The following is a 19,796-nucleotide window of genomic DNA, read 5'->3' as shown; positions in this document are numbered from 1 at the left end:
ATAAACTGAGCCATTCAGGATGCCACAGACATCTTGTTTCCTGTTGACTGCCTCTGCGTGTCTGTTTACTCCCTCCTTGGGGTTTTAATGTTGGAAACTTTTATGCCCAGCAGCATGCGTTTGGAAGCCAGCAGATCTTCACCAGCATGACGTGCAGGCGTCTGCTTCACAGCTTGTAAATAGTAGTGTCTATGCATCTAGATGGTGCGCCTTTCTAAATCGTTCTGTCAGATGCCTGGGGAGTCCAGGCCATATCATTGGCATGGGATTGGGACCCTTTGTGCATGAATGTCCCTAGAGACAGGGAAGAGCTGATTCTGAGTCTCAGGGAAACCAGTGGCATGACCTATCATGGGAAAACACAAAGTGATATTTGTGTAGTTGCAGTAAAGTGGGTTTGAATAAAGGGACCATCCCTGTGACTCTCCTAATTTGGTATATTTATCTTTCCATGCTTCTTTTTTCCTATATTTTCTCATTTCTTATTCCTATGCTTGCCTTTTTTTTTTTTTTTTTTTTTTTTACTGGTGCCTTCTAATACTTCCCCTTGCCTTCAGCTGTCTCTGAGGTCACTAATCTTAACAGCTCCCAGTGCCTGCAACTCAACTCGAGTCAGCTGGACTCCATAGATCACCTGTGTCTGCTGTACTTCATTGATGCTTCCCTAGATCAGGCTTGGAAATCCAGCAGGAGAGCAGATCACTGACATTCAAGAGATAAGAAGATATACTTTCCTGAACACATAGTATGTGGCAGGCTCTCTTAAAGTGTTTTGGATAAGCCATTTTTAATCTCCACAAATGACAAGATAGGTTTTAGTGTATTGAGGGACATGTTTAGAAAGGTTCAGTGACCTGCCCAAGGTCACAGTGCTAGTGAATGCCAGAACTAGCTTTCGGCCTAGGTCTGCATGACTCCAAATGCCAAGCTTGTTTCATTACATCACTCTCTGTGTCAATCGGAAAAGAAAAATCGAGGATCAGAAATGTGAGCTGTCTTGCTAAGAATTATAGTGCTAGAATGTCTCTGCATATTTGGCTCAGTATAAGAGAAATCTAATTGGAGAAAAGGCTGTTGTAGTTCTAACCTGGGAATGTCAAGAGCACAGCTGGGACTTGAATCATCTTTCTGACACTCAAGGATATAGGAGCTGTGATATATGATGACGGACCAGACAGTTCTTCATTCGTTCAACAAATAATTATTGAGTGCCTGCTATGTGCCGAGTACTGTTCTAAAGTTTGGGATTTGGGATTCTTCACAAAATAAGAAAGATCTCTGCTTTTTGTGGAGATGGCAGGCCAGTGGGAAGAGACAGATGAGGATCATAATAGACAAAATGAGTGAACTGTGTAGTATGGTGGAGGATACTTGCTCTTGAGAACGAAACATTGAAGCGAGGTAATGAGTATCAGAAGTGCCAGAGAGAGGAGGGTTGCATTTTTAAATAAGGAGATCTGGGCAGGACTTAGGAGGTAGAACTTGAGCAATGGTTTGAAAGAAGTGAAGGGTCAGTGCCTGGGAGAGGAGCCTCCCTGGCAAGATATGAAGTGGGTATAGTTGGCATTCATGAGCAAAAGCAAGAAGACTGATGTAATAAGAGCAGTAAGTATTAGGGAAAGGTGGTGATGGTGGCCGTCAGAGATACTGGGTCACCAGATTGCTTGAGGCTTTGTAAGCCATTTCAAAGATTTAAAATAAGGGGGAAAAAAAACTAATACATCTGTTAGGTGCATTAGGTACCTAGATGAAGTGGACTAGGTGTGGCATGATAGTGTTTTTGATCAGGGTTATAGCAATGTTGGTGATGAAAAGAGATTGGAGTCTGGACATATTTAAAGGTAGACCCGTGGGGGCAGCCCTGGTGGCCCAGTGGTTTAGCGCTGCCTTCAGTCGAGGGTACGACCCTGGAGACTCGGGATCAAGTCCCACATTGGGCTCCCTGCATGGAGCCTGCTTCTCCCTCTGCCTGTGTCTCTGCCTCTCTCTCTCTCTCTCTCTCTGTGTGTGTATGACTATCATAAATAAATAAATAAATAAATAAATAAATAAATAAAATAAAAATTAAAAGAGAGAGAGGAATATATGTTGAATTTAGGATTTGGGGCTTCAGTAGCACAAAGTATGGAGTTTACCTTATTAGATGAAGTAAGAAAGGCAGTTTTGAGGGGAAGGACAGGTCAGTTTTGGACATGAATTGAAATGTGCATTGAATTTGAAATGTTTATTAGATCTGCAAATGGAACTGTGAAATCAGTTGTATGTGATTCTTTAGTTTGGGAAGAATGGGCTGGAGATATAATTTCTGATTTATCAACAAATACCATGGTTTAAAACAAAACTATGAGACCCAATGGAGAGCACCAGTACAATGTGTGAAATGGAAATCAGTGCATAGAGTGGTGAGATTTGTTTTGCATTGCTCCAAAGGGCAGGACTCAGAATCCATGAGAAAGAGGATAGAAATCTGACTTTGGTTTCAATACAAAAAACTATTTTAAGCCCTTAGAGCTTATTAGCAATGGAATAGCCCATTTCACAAGATTTTTTTTTTTTTTTTGAGATTTTATTTCTTTTTTGAGAGACAGAGTGAGCAAGCCAGGGGAAGAACAGAGGAGGAAGGAGAAGCAGACTCCCTGCTGAGCAGGGAGCCCCATGTGGGGCTCTATCCCAAGGCCCTGGGATCATGGCCTGAGCCAAAGGCAGACTCTTAACCAACTGGGCCACGCAGGTACCCCAATGGGATGCATTCTTTGATGCTACAAATTTTCAGGGAGAATCTTGAACCTAGATCATTGTTTTTCCAAATTTTGTACAGCTCTAAAGAAAAGTAATTATCTTCAATCACTATTGGTCTTTATCCAGGTAGCTTACACACAAACATACCTTGATATATTTATCGTAGTCCCAGCTTACTAACCACCATTTTAGATGTCTTAAAGTGGATTGGATTTTTACCTTGGGTTTAAACTTGAACCTACTGACTGTTTAGAGTCCTCTAGAGACTGGTTCTGAGCATTTAGGAATGAAAAAGGCCATCACTAAAATTCAGGATAAAATTAAGGAAAAAATTAGGTCAAGTTTTTTTTTTTTTTTAATTTCAATGATGTACTCTAATAATGTCTTAGAAGAGTGGTTATCAAACTTTTAATCCCAGGACCCTCTTAAAAACTTTTGAGTACCTGAAAAAGCTGATATTTACATGGATGGTACAAATATGGGAGAATACACTGGTTAATAAGGATTCCAGATGATGGGGCGCCTGGGTGGCTCAGTCAGTGTAGCATCTGCCTTTGGCTTAGGATCCCAGGGATGTGGAGTTGAATCCCACATCAGGCTCCCTGCTCCACGGGAAGTCTGCTTCTCCCTCTCCTTCTGCCCCTCCCTGCTGCTTGTGCTTCCTCACTCACTTGCTCTCAAATGAATAAAATCTTCAATTAAAAAAAAAAAAAAGGATTCCACATGATGTATTGAAACCTGCAAAATAAAGTTGAAGTTCTTAAAATTTTACTTTCAGGAAAAGAGAACCCCTACTTTGACACAAGTTCCTTTGAAGAAGACTCAAAATTATAGATTTCCTCTAAGTTCAGTGTAAGCCAATGAAATGACTTTGGAAAAAAAAAAAAAGAAAGAAGATAGGTAGATAGGTTTGGGTTTCAATAACATATTTCCTTTTGTAGTCAGTCCATTTAAGATCCTTCTTAAGGCAATACTAACAAGCTATCATGCCCCGTAGAGGAGAATGAAAATTTAAAGGTCTAAAAGAGATGTATGTGAAGAACAGTTGAAGAAACTCATAATGTCACACTGTTTATTTGGAAAAATTTGTAAAGTTGCTTCCCCATTACTGTTGCACTGCTTAGAAGAGATGAACACCGCAATGAGGACATATAGACTGACTGAGGTGATGTTAAAGCAATGGTCAATTAAAGACCAAAAAATGTGAAATATCACTACATATATTTATCTTTCATTTATCTGAGAAGAGATTTTGCTTTTATCTATAAACTTGCTAGCAGTGAGATATCTTCTCTTGGAGGGTATAAAGTTTAAGAAGCTTCCTTCATCTTAGTTTCGTTTAAACCCAAGAATGACCGAGTGGAGCTCAGAAGCTATCCTGGGAACAGAATAGAATAGGAGAGAGAATCATTAAAACTTTCTAACTACCTCCTTAACTCCTGAAAGAGTTAAGGCAGCAGAAGATGGCATTATTACTACTAGAAAATCAATGAATTCCAAGTCAAGGATTCTGTGAACTAGCCCATCCTTCCATTTTTTTTTGGAGGGGGGGGCGCAAATGAGCTTCAAAAGCTGTGCCTGGAGACATAAATACCTTGTTGTATATGTTTGTCCTTTTCTTCAATCTCTCTTCCCCATCTTGAGTAAGATTACACAGTGGTTAAACCAATGGAAAAGAAGACGGGATTCTAAATGGAGAACATTGCACGATAGTAAGGGAACTTGCAAACACCTGTTTATAATGAGAGGCTGCAAATGTGTTTACCACTTCCTGGTATTTGGGCACAAAGCTCAGTTTGACTTGCCAGTGGGTATAAATGATCTGTGAGTTCTCTACTTTTCCCCAGTTAGCCCACTGGGCCTCATGTAAGCTTACCTACTTGAGTTTATACAGCCAGTGGGAGTGTAAAATTGCAGTGTTCTCTTATAAATCAAAACCTAGTATATTAAAGAGATGTTATGTTGCAAAACAGGTAAGGGATAATCGAATGACAAGATAAAATTTAACTTGAAAAGCATTTTGTAACATGTTCTTTCAATATCAAATTTCCTTAAAGCATTTAATTATTTTATAACTTAGAAAAGCTTAAAGTTTACCTCCAAGAACTCAAAACTTAAGGGTTCTCTCCATGTAAATACAAATTAAAAATTACTGTAAAACAGGGCTGAAACTGTTGAATAACAGTAAGAAATCATGTGCCCAAAAAAAGTAATTTGCAAACAAACTTTCCCTCAGGGATGCATCTTCCACCCCAAGTGAGATCTCCTTGTAAAATAGACCCTAAAAGCTCCTGAAGTGCATTTTCAGCTTGTCTATAGAAAGGCCAGGACCAATTCAGAGAGGAAATGCCTGGGATTCTGTTTGGTGTCACAATGCATGGGGTTAAGATAACAAACTGCCTCTGGCTTCTTTCAGGGCAACAAAACAAACTCAAATTGTCTCCAGGGCTATAAATCCAGTGAATGGTATGGTAGACCTGAGCCAGGAGAAAGGGAACTGGGGCAAATGTTTTTTTAATGTTTGCCTTTGGGCAGGATGGGTTTTTTGTTTTTTGTTTTTTTGTTTTTTACTAGTTTACTATTTCTAATAAATATAAAATACTCTTTGTTTTTGTGAACTGTTTTGGTCTTGGCTCCCACTGGGAAACACAACATATCAGAATATTTTTGGCTAGAGTCACATACAAAGAGAGCTGTGAGTAGAGCAGAGGAAAGGTGGGTGGTTGAAATAACATTGTGGAGCTATTCAGTTTGACGATGCTGCACCTCCCGGTGGGACAACCATACATGAATTGACATGAGTTTAGCATATGCTCCTCGTTGTTCCAAATTGCACATGGAGGTTTAAACTCTTTAAAAGGATCAGGTTATGGCATTCATGCCCCAGATTTAGTTGCTGTTGGAGATAGGGCAATCATGATAGGACAAGTGGCTGAGGTTCACCTAGGTGCTACGCAAAGAGCAGCTCAAGCAGAAAAAATAAAGTCAGCTCTGAGAATCCATAAGCAGCAGCAGATTGGGGCAAGTGGAGTCATTATGCCTCTTAACAAGTTGATGTGTAGCAAACTAATAATTTCATAATAAAGCCAAGGCTAAGAATCAGCTAATAAATGGGGCCAGTACTTTTATCACTCTCTGATTAAGAAGAGACAAGCAGTGCTTAATGATAGGACTCTTCATCCCTCCCCCATTTTATTTATGCCAGTTTACATGGAGGCAGATCCCTGTAGTTTCCTGCAGTCTTAAAAATCTATGCCTAAGGCTTTGAATTAATTGCTGTCCAAGCAAGTGTTACCAAATTACTTCTTAGTAAGAGTATACTCTGAAGGAAAAACAAAGCACCTCCTTGAGTATTGGCCTCAGAACACCTGAATTTATGACAAAGGGAAAATCTGAGACAAAAGCAAACATGGTGGGCTGATAAGGCGCCTCCTGAGTCAACTTGGCAGGAATGGGTTAATCTCTACCTGAAGCTCTTTTGAGGGGCTTTGACTTGATGCTGAGAGCCCTCTGTTTTCTAGGAAGGGAGCAAGTTAAAGATGATCTTTCAGAAAGTTCAGTATATTAATATACAAGCAACTTCATTCGCCTGTCTTTCCTTTCCTAATTTACAGCCATCTATGACTGGTTTATAGGGGTTTTCAAAAGATGTGATTAGCTTTCCTTGCAGGAAACTTGTAAAGGGTTTCAGGGTAATGATGTGTCAGCTATGAACTCATTCAGCTAATCTGAAGAAAAGTTTTAAGAGCAGGAAGGAGGCAGATTCAGAGGTGCTGACTTGTGAAACACGACAGTGAGTGCATTTCTAGCTTAAAAGAGCCAAAATTCAAGTTCCTAATCATGTAAAGGAAAAGAGGTAACGATGAGCAGAAAGGGAAGAAACTGAACAACAAAACATTCACTTATTTGCGCCATCCACACCAGAGGTCCTCCTTGCTCATCCAAATTAGGAAAGTGTTTGATGCGGTTGCATACAGAGCTTGCAGGGAACATGGCTAGCAGCCCGTGACTCGGGGATGTGAGGTGGAAGGAAGAGGCTGACAATGTTTGACTAGGAGCCACGTGAGCACAATACAGTGGGTAGAGAGCAGTAAAGAGCTACCCTTGAAATTCACCACTGGGTTAATTTCATTAATACATTCACTTACTCCTTGTGGCTATGTAGCACCTATTAGAGACAAGGCATTCTGAGACCACAGTTACAACAGATCTGTCCTCAGCAGCATGTTAACTAAGTGTTCCAGTTATTACTGGTGTTGCAGAACAAATTATCCTGAACTTAGTGGTGAAAGACAGCAATCTGTGATGCTCATGGGTTACATGAGTCAGGAATTCACTTAGGGCACAGTAAGGATGGCTTGTCTCTGCATCGTGATGTCTGGGAGCCTCAGTTGGAAGACTCAAAGACTGGTGGCTGGAATCATCTGCAACTTGTCTACTCATTTGTTTGATGGTTGGTGGTGGCTGTCAGCTGAAACTTCAATTGGGGAATTGGCCAGAATTTCTACATTTGTCTCTTCATGTGATCTCAGATTTCTCACAGCATGTAGTTGGGTTCCAAAGCTGAGTGCCTAAGAAGATTAGCTAGGCAGAAGCTGTATCTTTGTGACCTTGCCTCAGAAGTCACATAGATATCATCAATTCCACTGTATTCCATTGGTCAGGACCATCACCAACCTTGCTGAAATTCAAGGAGAGGGAACATCAACCCCAAATATCAGTGTAGGAATGCCAATGAATGAATTTTCAAAGAATGAAAAGCAGCTCTATGTGTATGGATGTGTATATATGTACACGTATGTGTGTGTATATATATATATATATATATATACATGTATAAAATCATCTATCACAGAGTGAAAAAAATTCACAGCATAAAGTAAAAATATTGTGATGATTTTGTAAGCCATAGTCCAAAGAACCGTACAAATGGAAATATACTAACAAAGCAAAGAACCACCTGAGCACTATGTTTCACAAATGTAAATTGTGCATGTCATGTCTATTATTATTTTACCATCTCTCCTACTGTTCCCTTCATTTTTTTTAAATTGACCATTCTTACAAACAGAGGGTTGCGGAAGGGGAGGAGGATGGGGGGGTGAGGTGAGTGGATGACTAAGGAGAGCACTTGATGGGATGAGCACTGAGTGTTATACTATATGTTGGCAAGTTGAATTTAAATAAAATCTAATAAAAATAAATAAATTGATCGTTTTTGAACAAATTTGTTTTTAAAACGAACTAGATATTACTAAAAATTTTATTTTTTACCATAATTTATTTACTGTAAAACAAAATTAACCTTAAATATAACTAATATAAAATTGAACAGTTGTTAGGTTTGTTGCTTTCTGATGAAGATCGTAAGACTGAAGCAAGCCCTCATTGTCAAAATGTTAGCAGGTGTTTGAAAGATATTAAATCACAGTCATACAAAATTGGGGCTGTCTTCTTAACCTGAAAGACTGAAAGAGAAGTAAAAGCAAATGATCTCTAATAAGAAGGTCAGTGATATTTAAGGCCAGGTCTATGTGCCAGCCAACATCCTTTAAAGAATTTTTGATATTATAATCCTATTTTGTTGACAAACACTGACCTGGAGTGATAAAAAAAAAATTATAAATAAGCTTTCATCTTGCGTCAGCTAAGTTGCTGGGATCCATGAGGAAGACCAGCATCTGGCACAGAGCTGATGCATGTTAATTAATGAATGAATTTGTAACCTGCCATCTGTCAAAGGCTGGGTCCTCTGCACCTCTGTTTTGTTTCATAAACCTCTCCTGAAAGATCTAGTAAGCAATAAAAGGCCTTGATGAGTTGGCTTCTACATCAGGTTTAGCCACCCTGTTATCTGATTACCATTCTCCACGGGCTGATGGAATTGACTTTTTTGCTTCCCCTCTATGGCATAAATAATTCCTAGACTTTACAGGACCACTCCCAGGCCATCTTACACTCTTTAGTATGTAGGTATCTAAATCCAATAACATGCATTCCTAAAATAATTATTAGCACCTGTCAGGGCTGCTGTTGCACTAGACCCTAGAGGTCTCAGAGGAGGAGAAATGGACACTTTCTTACAGTACAGAGAATGGCCACTGGGGGGCAGCTATTTCACCCCTAAAATTTAATTAATTGCTTAGCAACAGCATGGTCTTGTTGTTGAAGTATTTGTCAGAAAACACTACTTCCTGGGGATTTTTTGCTGGTAGAGATGATAACTTGAGAAAAAGTATAATTTTTATGGTCTTTTCCACCTAGACCTTTTTTTTCTGGTTTTCAGGGGTATGGAGAAGGTCTGTAGAGGTTAGGAGAAAAACAGCCAGATCCTTATCTTCAAGGATTCCAGCTGGTAGCCTTGACCACACACACTAGGACTTCTAACAGTGGTACCTTTCTAGACATGGTGCTGGCATTCACAGACCTTTTCCTTCATTTATAGTCGGCTACGGTGAAGCTGTCAAAACCAGTGGCTCTGTGGACTCAGCAGGATGTCTGCAAGTGGTTGAAGAAACATTGTCCGAATCAGTATCAGATCTACAGTGAGTCATTCAAACAGCATGACATTACTGGTAAAGTATGCGGTATCCAAAATATTTTCTTCCCTCTTCCTCTCCCCATCACAGTGGCCTTTCCCATACCCTTAAAATGAAATGCCTCTCCTTGCTGAAATTTTCTGGCATGGGTTTACTTTAAAAGGGGAGGATGGATTGCAGATCCGTGCAAGCTATGCTGCTTAATAAGCATAAGCAGCTACAGAGAAGCATAGATTCTGATTGTCCAGGACAAGTATGTGGAAATCAGGGTAAGGGGTTGGGGAACTCTAGAGAAAATGAGTGTGTACCAATCCTAGAGGAAAAAAAGAAAAAGTCATTCAAATTAGCTGGGTTACAGGATCAGTATTAAATGTTCTAAGTAGGAAAGATTTCAAAATAGGAAAATTCTGAAATGAATATAATACTTACTGTCCCTGAGCTGAATATCTTCAAAACAAAAATGAAGATTCCATTTAGATCCAAAGGGCTTTGAATATTATATGTAGAGATCAAGAAGCCCTTAGAAACTATGGGCACCTGGTGGCTTAGTGGTTGAGCATCTGCCTTTGGCTCAGGCCATGATCCCAGGGTCCTGGGATCGAGTCCCACATCAGGCTCCGCACAGGAAGTCTGCTTCCTCCTCTGCTTATGTCTTTCCCTCACCTCTCTCTGTATTTCTCATGAGTGAATAAAATATTAAAAAAAAAAGAAAGAAAGAAAGAAAACAAACAATGACAGTATAATGAACTGCAGAAGCCCTTAGGATCATGTCTCTCCATTGAGAACAGAGCAGGCGAGCAGGAGCATTGGGGCCACCATGGAAGCCCATCCAAGTCAGGGACGTTTTCCCCAGACCTCACCTGTGCTCCTGCCCTGAGGGTCTGCATGGATATGGGTAGCATCCTCCCTCCACTTATGCAAGCACCATAATGAAAAATACGACTAAAGAACATGCTCTGTGCACCAAAACTGTGCTTTAGAGGGAAAACATACTGAGAAGTCCTGATTCTGGTCCAGATTTTTTTCTAAGAAAAAACTATTACTCTTAGTGGGCAAGTGACTTGCTCTTGAGTAGCCCAGCACTGTGGATGCCAAGCCTCTTTCCAAAATGGGTGGTTTTCATAGTGTGTTCCTTGGAGCCCCTAGGGTACGCTAAAGATTGCCAGAGAGACAGGGGATGCGCTTTGGGTTGAGATGGGTGTGTCAACTAAAGCAGCTCCCTTTATGCCTGTTTGACATATTTGAATTGTACCAAAAAAAAAAAAAAAAAAAACCTATGGAAAAAAAGGATTCTAATTCAAAAGAACAGTGAGCTAAGTTTATCGTAGATTCCCTGCTGACAAAATTGGTAGTGTTTTAATATGTAAGGAACACACTCAACTGTAGCTCAAGATGAGTTAACAAAGCATGAAATCCTCATAACTTAAGTCTTAAAATTGTCCTGAACACACTTTGCTTCCCCTACACCAACTAAAATAATGGCTTTTTAGATGAAATTCCTAAAATTGTGAAGGCAGTGTCAGAACTTAGTTTAGATTCCAAGTGTTTAATTTCTTTTCTTAGTCCCTCCCTAAAGAATATAAGAAAATCCCATACAGGGTGTGTTATTCCACCCCTAAAAGCAATCAATCAGTTAGTCACCATTTGGCTGATTATGGTCGCCTTCATCTGATAATGTGTACTTAATGTTTCTTAATGCCTGTGTGATAGAATAATGGCAAAAGCTTTTTTGTGATCTTATTTGAAAGTAGTGTTCTCTTTATTATGAACGGGAATTGTGAGATGCCCTTGAGGGAAGGGTAGGTATTTATCCTGGTTTGTAGAGGATGAGTATGACATTCCGTAGAAATAAAGGTCTTATGCTGCAGTGCTCGGAGTCCGTGGTACCACTTCCCAAGGCTTTCTGCTAAGTGATATGAAGAAAGAGGCTGTGGGCCTGAGATACATGTTTTGAACAGCCGTCATATTGCTTTTGATGGCCCATTTGGTCACCAAGTACCACCACAGATATAGGTACATCACAACCTTCTTGGAATCTTGGGCAAGCTGCTTCAGCTGAATAAGTTGCCCAATCTCACTACTCATCTCCAAAACAAAGATAATAATAGTACCTGTCCCCAAGAGTTGTTGTGAAGATTACAGTGAAATAATATTAAGTGACCCACTAATTTGACCATTTATTGACACCTTCTACATGCTAGCATTTTGCTATTATTCATGTCAAGACTCATCTGATGGTGTCTGAAAATACTATTCATTCTAAGAGGGCAGCCTGCTTTCAGGAAAGAAAAGAAAGCAGAATAGTATTGGGGGTTTAGGGAACAGAGAGGAGGATTTCACGTTAACATTTGACCTACATCTTTGTCATTCAGCTATCTGAGGCCTTGGAAAACCACTCTCTTCCCCCGTCCTCCGGCCCCTGCCTCTCCAAGGGTGAAGGTGAAATACCCAGGTGATCACAAGTGCCAACTGGCCAGAGAATAGAACTCCAGCCTGCAGTTACCAGCCGCAAGATGCTGGAAGCTGTGAGGGTCTCTGTACCCTTGGAGGCTAGGCTGTGAAAAACAGGGCAAAGAGGCTTGTGAAAAATTAAGATCTGTGGTGACAGAGCAAACTTCACCCACCCCTGGAAAACAGTGGAGGGCTGAGGGTGGTGACAAGGGCCAGGCTGAAGCCCAGAGCTGTAGCTTCATGGTGTGATTTTGTGAAGGTTGCTAGTACCCTTCAGCTTTCTTTATTTGCAGAAAGGAGATGGTACCTGCCTCCTAGTGTTGCTGTGAAAGTAGTTCATGGTCCTAGGAAGCATGAAGATCTCCTAAGTGCTATTCTGATCTCTAGGAAAACAAACAACACATATAAACAGTGTTGAATTCATCTATCTTTATTATCCTGAAAATTGGGAAATGAGCACCCAGGTAGAGTGGAGGAGTAGAGGTAGTCTGGGCTGGTAAATAGCCTGTGCTTATCTGCAAGGTTGCAAAAAAGATGTTGATGAGTCTCTTACTTTATGCTTAGATTCTCTTGAGTGTTGCTGTTCATTTATTTTTCTCAGAGCGTGAACCTCCAATATCGTGCTCATCAAGCAAGTGTGTTTGTTATACCAGTGTAACCTATAAACAATCCCTTAATTTAGAGGCAGATGGTACAGTGATGGCAAATAAAAAGAACATATATTAAACGGAAAGAGAGGGGAAAAGGGCTTTCACAGACCTGAGTTGTCCTCGCTTGTCCTCCACCCCCAACCTTTGACAAGTAATAGCTGTACCACATCACACAAGTTAGTTTTTCATTAGTGAAATGAGAATAATTATTTTAAAGGGTGGTGTTGGGAGAGTAAATGGAAGGATACACGTGAAGGGCCTAGCTTAATTCCTAATACATAGTAGAGATTTATCCATTTAGCGAGTATTTATGGAGCATCTACCCTGTACCGGGGGAATACAGCAATAAATAAGACGGTCAGCGATCTGTGCATGGAAAAAATGATGCTTCTGTGAAAAGCTATGCATCATCAATAGCACACCATTTGGGGCTATCTAATTCCACGGAACTGTTTTTACAACTCTGTGAGTTGTAGATAACTGATAGCAATACAAAATAATCCTTGTTGTAGGTGTGTAAATTCTGTCCCCCAGAGGTTCAATTGGCTTTTCTTGCCATTGTGGAAAGGGTGAATTTTGCCTGCCATTTATATATTCATTTTACTCTGCTCTATTGGCTGTTTCTTTTTTGGATTCTCCTTTGTAATGTCCTGGTTTTACTTCTTCTTGGTTTCTTCTTATAACGAGTTTAAAAAAAAAAAAAAAAACTTAAATGTATTCATTTTTCTATCTGATGAGTCCAGATTTTAACCTTTTTTTTTGAAAATTTTCCTGCTTTAACATCAGTGGCTTAATTTTTTTTTATGTTTTAGCCAGCAAATCCACTATATTAACCTTTTTTATGCCTCCTTTTGAAGGACATTAAATTCTACACAAACATTCCCATTTTCTCCAAAGTCAAAGAAAACTTAAGATATGTTTCAATATATGAACATTCAAAACCTTTTGCAAATTTCCTATTAGAATTTCTGAGACTTTCATTGTGTCCAGAAGGCACCTGCTATTTTGTGGCAGATGTGTTTAATCAGAAGAGAAGCTACTAGTGTTACCTCCCTGCAGAAGCTCTCTTAAAAGGCATAGGATGGTGAGAACACCTGAGAGGCATTAGGATAGATAGATTTAAATCATCAGATTAGGCTTGAAGGAAAGAAATTTGTCTATTTTCCTGTGCTTGCAAGATTCTCTCTCCAGCTTTCTGAGGCCGGCTTGGAATGTTGATGAGGAAGCTCTACTGGGGCCAGGTGTAAGCTTACAGGCAACTTTCAGATTCTCTTTTATGCACAGTTAAGAATATTTTCAGGTTTGAGGCGATTTCAGCCCCTGGCTGTGCCTTGTGTTGTTCCTATGGCTGCTATGCTAAAGTGAGTTTACCTCCTTCAGCATTGAGTTCTCCATCTGGAAAGGGTTCTTACCCCTGCCAACTTGAAAGACTTATTTTTATGGGTGAAGCACTCAGTGTTCCCCAGAATATAAAATATTTTTAAAAGCCATTTTGAACATGTAAAAAGGTTTCCATGTAGTCTTATTTGTGGCCCAGCAATGGGAATTCTTTAGATGTCCAGATGTCTGCAGGAATAAATACTTATCATATGAATATCCCCTGCAAATGGTCAGTATTGATTTGAAGTATTTCCCGGTGGACTCCTGCAAAATAAATGAGTGTTTCTGGTTCCTTTTGTGCTCCAACCACCCTCCGTACCTCATTCCCCTTTTTAAAATATTCTACTGAGATGTAGCACCCTGGGATTTGTCAGTTCTGCTTATGCTGTTGAATAAAGTGGAAACCTCTATCTTTATCGGACCTCTGGATTGTGGTTCTTTGTGTTTGCTAACAGTATTCCCTTCTGTGCTGCTTTCTCTGAGCTCTTCTACCTCTTTACCCTTCTGCTATTGTCTTCCTTGTCTATAATAAAGACATAATAAGTTAACATAAGTTACCCATAGAGACCAGTGGGGTGTGTGGTCAACAAGTATCAAAAGAAGTGGAATAGTTACTTTAGGTCATCTACTTGTGAGTATACTACTTATTAGAGTCCAGTGTAGCCAAGTAAAACTTGAGCATATGTAAGTACCGCAGCACTTCATCTCTACATTTTCTTTTCATTATTGGTTTCCTTCTGAATACCATGTTTTCCTTTTCTATGTCTTTGTGTTTTGTGTTTTGTTACATTTCTCTTTTGTATAAACTGCTCTACATTTTTTATTGAACCTCAAGCCATATGTATCTGCATAGTAAAGTTTCTGACATCATCAGGGCCTATTTCCCAGAAGTTAATTTTCCAATAACAGCATTTATTGTTTTTTAACACCTTTGAATAAAAAGCTTACTAATATCACCTTTACACTCCTCAACTTTCTTAAACCAGGGGTGCTCCATTCAATTGTCTTGATGACTCAGGATAATAGACTTCTAAATATCAGAAAGGGCTGTAGATGTCATCCTAGGTTTGATGAGGTCAATTAAAAAAAAAAACTGTTTTGAATGAAAAGTATAAATGGAGATCAGACTGTCAGCTTCATTTCTTTTTAGAGATTGTCATTTAGGTCTTCAGAAAAATTGTTACCCAGGGTAAGCCCTGTTGTAGGATTTTTCACATTAATAGGCGAAAAATTTAAGTATTAGAAAGTTTTGCTGTAGTTTAACTGAAACCCACCCACAGATCCTGTTTAGGTTCCCAACTGAGAGACCTTTGCCTCAAAAAGCCCTTGATGCTGCCCCTAGGGCAGATTGTTGCTGCCAGCTCCAATCCTTTCCTTCATCCCAGTGGACTGTTGTTGGGTTGCTGAATATGTGTAGCAACTAGATGTCTCATACATTGTTATTGGGTATAATGTGATGCCACCTGATTCAAAAACTGTAAAGTTTTTATGTGGTTAATCACACAATTATTAAATGATCCTGCAATTCTGCTCTGGGGTATTTACACAAGGGAATTGGAAACATATATTCATAAAAATTCCCGTCCACTAATATCCAAAGGAGTGTTACTCAGGCAAAAATTCTAAACAATCCTTAGGTCCCTCCAGAGTAGCATGGATAAACAAACTGTGCTATATTTCTACCAAAAGCACTATTCAACAATAAAAAGGAACCAACTACTGACACATGCAACAGGAAAGAATCTCAAGTTGTGCTGAGTGAAAAGTCAGAGTATATACAGTGTGATTCAGTCGTATGGAAATTCTTTTTTTTTAATTCAGTTAGCCAACATAAACTACATACTTCATTTCAGATGTAGTGTGCAATGATTTATCAGTTGCATATAACACTCTGTGCTCATCCCATCATGTGCTCTCCTTAATGCCTGTCACCCAATTACTCTATCCCCCCACTCGCCTCCCCTCCAGCAACCCTCAGTTTGTTTCCTGTAGTTAAGGTTCTCTCACGGTTTTTCTCCCTCTCTGATGACTTCCCATTCAGTTTCCCCTCCCTTCCCCTATGATCCTCTGTGCTGTTTCTTATATTCCACATAGAGTGATTGATAGTGATGGCAGTCAAATCAGTGGTTGCTTGAATTGAGATGTGGAGGGGAGATGGTAAAGAGGACCAAGGGAACTTTCTGTGGCAATGAAAATGGTTTATATCTTTGTCAGAAGTTATCTACTTGGCACCTCAAATGTGTGAAATGTGTTGTATGTAAATTATATCTCATAGTTGGTTTTTGGAGACTTGTGTGCTTTCCAAATTTTCTAAAATGGCAAAGTGTTTTTAAAAGGAAAAGATGAAAATGTCATCCTGTGTCTTTCCATACGGGCTGTGTAGGATCATTTGTATTCAGGATGATGGGGAGGGGCACCTAGGTGGCTCAGTCCATTAAGCATCCGATCCTGTTTTGGCTCAGGTCATGATCGCAGGGTTGTGAGATGGAGGCTGACGTTAGGCTCTGCACTCAGTGGGGGAGTCTGCTTGAGATTCGCCCTCTCCCCCTCCCCCAACCCTGTGTATGCATATTCATAATACGCTCTCAAATATATAAATCTTTAAAAAAAAGAAAAAAGATGAAGATAGGTAGAGTGGTTTTATATTCAACTCTATTATAAATCTAATGTATGCAATCTAATATAGCATAACAAATATATGTAACTAGAAGAAAATATATATGTTATATATAAAGAAATTGAGTTTGAAAATCCACTTTATGCATTTTTCACTCAAAGGATAACCTGAAGATAGCAGAACATTCTTGTAATGAAAGGTATGGTTTTACCAATTGGTGGAAGATGACAGCTGACAAAAAGAACAGCTTTCTTGTCTTACTGCGATTCTGCTTGTCTGAGCTACACTCATGCATCCAAGGCTTTTGGATTTCACAGATGAGTTAAATTTCAGAAGATATTTTTGCAATAGCATATAGTTGCCACCTTAGTATTTTACTCATTCATACTTTTAAATTAAAAATTACCCTCACCACATTTTATAAACCAAAGGAATCTTAACACACAAAATCTCATTTAAAAAATATGATAAATTTTACATTAAGAAAAATATTTCTCTCATTTTCATCACAGAACAGTGCCACTTTATAGGCTTGTGTAAGGAAACTACTGCTCTTAAGGGGACATTAATTGATATTCTAAATACAACATTGATTTAATATTACACTTGAAAAGATAAGGGAGTTTGTCACCAAATGAACTATTTGTTTCGTACATCAAAGAACTAGAATGATTTTTTTTTTAACCAATTGTGTAGACTTAAATAATCAAGAATACTCTTACAAGGGTGAGGATTTTTACTTGCTACCTGATTCAGTTTTTTCTTGGATGATCTACCCCTACTCTTCACTGCTTTTATAGATTCTGTAGTTTGGGAAATAAGACTTGAAAGGTTTGCCTACATATCACGGCCTGGGAATGCAGGGCTGGGGTCAGGAGCTAGCTTTCTGCACCCTTACCCAGCACTCCCCTTGCCTGCCAGATATCCTTCTCGTTCTCCCGGTCAGCACCTGTTAGCAGACCCAAACCAAAGGCTTCTGAGACCTTAGAAATGCCAGTGCCAGCCAGGTGTTCTTATCAAAGTTGTAACTAATGAGACAGTCCTGCTTTAGAAAACCCCCGAGATCTTTAATCATACCTGTTGTGTCTTGGAGGCTTTGTGTATGCATGAGGCTCATCTTGCAAGCTGTTACAGATAGGAGGAAGCGTGGCTCAGAGTGTGGTGGGTACGTCCAGGTAAGCACAGTTGCTGAGCACTTCACGTCAGCAAGACCTAGCACACAGGTTTGTTGGCAGGTGAGAGAAGTTAACATCTAGAAAATACTTAAAACAGTGTCTGACACATTGTAGGGGCTCAGTAACTGTTACTTCTCATTATCACATTACTATGGGAGAATAGGAGACCATTCTTAGGAAGAGTCCAGCAGGTTGCCTCACAGATAAAAGTGGAGCCAGACATGGACAAGGTATTCCCTTTTATTTTTTTAAAGCACACCACTCCACTTATTTTCCCACTCCAAATTCCAGAAGGCTTTATAGCCAGAAACTCAATCTCATTCTTTTTTTCAACCAGATCCAGTTTTTCCTCCTTTTTTCCCCTCCTAATTCCACCTAATTTCCTATGAGACTGTCACATGTAACCAAAAATCCAGCTTCTTTTGCTGCTCACTTTGAACACTGAATTTTTTGCTCTGTCAGAGAAACGAAGTTCATAAAACATGATCTTTTTGGATAAGTCCACTTTTTAGCCTCTGTGTCTATTTCATTCCTTTTTTATCGATGACTTTACCTCCATCTTGTTTTTTACTTTTTTTTTTTTTTAATGTAGTTTACTAAAGACAGATTGCAGAATTCGAGATCTTTTTCCCTTGGTTTTGCTCCCGATCCCTGTTTGAAAATGAACATACTGTGTACTCATCCTGTCAAGTCAAATTTCTTATCCTTCAGGGCTCCAGGGTGCTTGGACAGAACCTCTGTCATGACACTCAGTGGGGAGATTGGGAATCATGCCCTTTAGAGGCATTGTGCTCTGTGGAACAATGGCTCACTTCCTTCAGATGGCATCACTTATGGTGATGTGGTGCCATATTTGTTAATGGAAGAAATGGAAGTCCACACACATGGGATTGGTTATATTTAAGATTCTGTGGCACTGTCTTGATGAAATACAGTTGTCCTCAAGAGGTCTTGGCCAGGATCATTCTCGGCCATTGTGTTTGGACTCTCATCTTCCTCATTCAGAGTCTCATTAAATGTATTTTTCAATTTCCATCTTAACCTTGGGGTAATGTGACTGTTAAGTGTTTAATTGCTCTTGACACACTTCCTATCTCTGATAGTTGCAAAAGGTCAGAAAAAGCCTGGCCCGTGGAAACCCATGATAGAATCCCTTCCACTGATTATTCACTGTGTGTGGCCTTGGCAGAGTGTATTTCACCTCCCTGAGTCTCGGTTTCCCTTTCTCAAAAATAAAATGTATCTTACAAGGTTGCTACTAGTTATTATTATTGATCTGTGATTGTATGGACTCCATACATAGGTTTATAAGAAGCAAAGGGGAGTGTAGAAATCACTTTTCAAATGGGAAAGAATTATATAAATGCATGTGTGTATAGTTTTGTTTCATTGTTTAATATATGGTTGCAGAAAACTCATATTTTAAAAAAATATTTGAGTGTTTGCATGCTGAGCACTCCAGTAAGTACTGTGCATACATTATTTAATTTTATTGTCACAATAACCCTATATGATACTATTATTATTATTTCCAATTTACAAATGGGGAAAGTGATTCTTATAAAACAAAAGTCTCTTGTTTATGGCCTTGAAACCTAAAAATGGCAAAGTCAGGGTTTTAACCCAGGGCCATCTGAATCCAAAGCTCGCATCCTGACCTCTGTGCAATGAAAGATAGCATCTTTTAAGTACAAGTGAGTGATGAAAAAGAAAATGCGGGTAAGCACCAAAGGAGACTTGAGAAGGAACTCCTATATAGGAGTCTGATTGATTGGGAAGTCTTCTTGGAGGAGGCTGGATTTGTCCCATGTAGTAATTTAAAAGAGAAAGTCCTTGAAATACCAAGTTGTATTTATGTATTTTGTTTGATCCTAGAGAGCAAGAAAATGTAACAGCTTTTAATCCACAGACCTCACCACCCCCTATTGTATCAGACCCTGCCTCTTCTCACACTGGGGTTATGTGCCTGAGCCTGAAAGCATTTGGGTTTCTGAACCTGAAGAGTAGTAAGTGATGGAGGTGGAGATAGATCAGAGAGTAGACTGAGGGCTACATTAGAAGAGGCTCTGAGTGTCAGACTAAGGAAACTAAATTTTCCTCTTTTGGATGTCATTCACCACCTATCAGAGATAATAGCATCACCAATGATGAATGAACTGACAAGCTCAGAATACCTACTCTTGGAAAAAATGGAATGTGTGCATGAGAGAGATCAGCAATGTGTGAGTTGTTAGCCCAAGTGGAT

General features: G+C 39.5%; 1 protein-coding gene across 10 annotated transcripts in view; it reads left to right on the top strand.

Annotated features, from left to right (window-relative positions):
* The window catches only part of SAMD12 (sterile alpha motif domain containing 12), a 378,174-nt gene that overhangs the window by 151,626 nt on the left and 206,752 nt on the right, over positions 1-19,796 (top strand). For 9 of the 10 annotated variants that reach the window (XR_013351652.1, XR_013351653.1, XR_013351651.1 and 6 more), the window contains exon 3: positions 9,185-9,314. Coding sequence is in view for 7 of the 10 variants with exons in the window: in XM_077847043.1 (XP_077703169.1) it covers positions 9,185-9,314 (130 nt within the window). In the remaining 3 variants the exon portion in view is untranslated. The remainder of the gene's footprint in view (positions 1-9,184; positions 9,315-19,796) is intronic. The other variant, XM_077847042.1, reaches the window with a different exon arrangement.

The sequence above is a fragment of the Canis aureus genome, chromosome 14 (genome assembly GCF_053574225.1).
Source record: "Canis aureus isolate CA01 chromosome 14, VMU_Caureus_v.1.0, whole genome shotgun sequence".
Taxonomy (NCBI): domain Eukaryota; kingdom Metazoa; phylum Chordata; class Mammalia; order Carnivora; family Canidae; genus Canis; species Canis aureus.
Note: the sequence above shows the minus strand (reverse complement) of the source record. Positions and strands in the feature narration are given on the sequence as shown.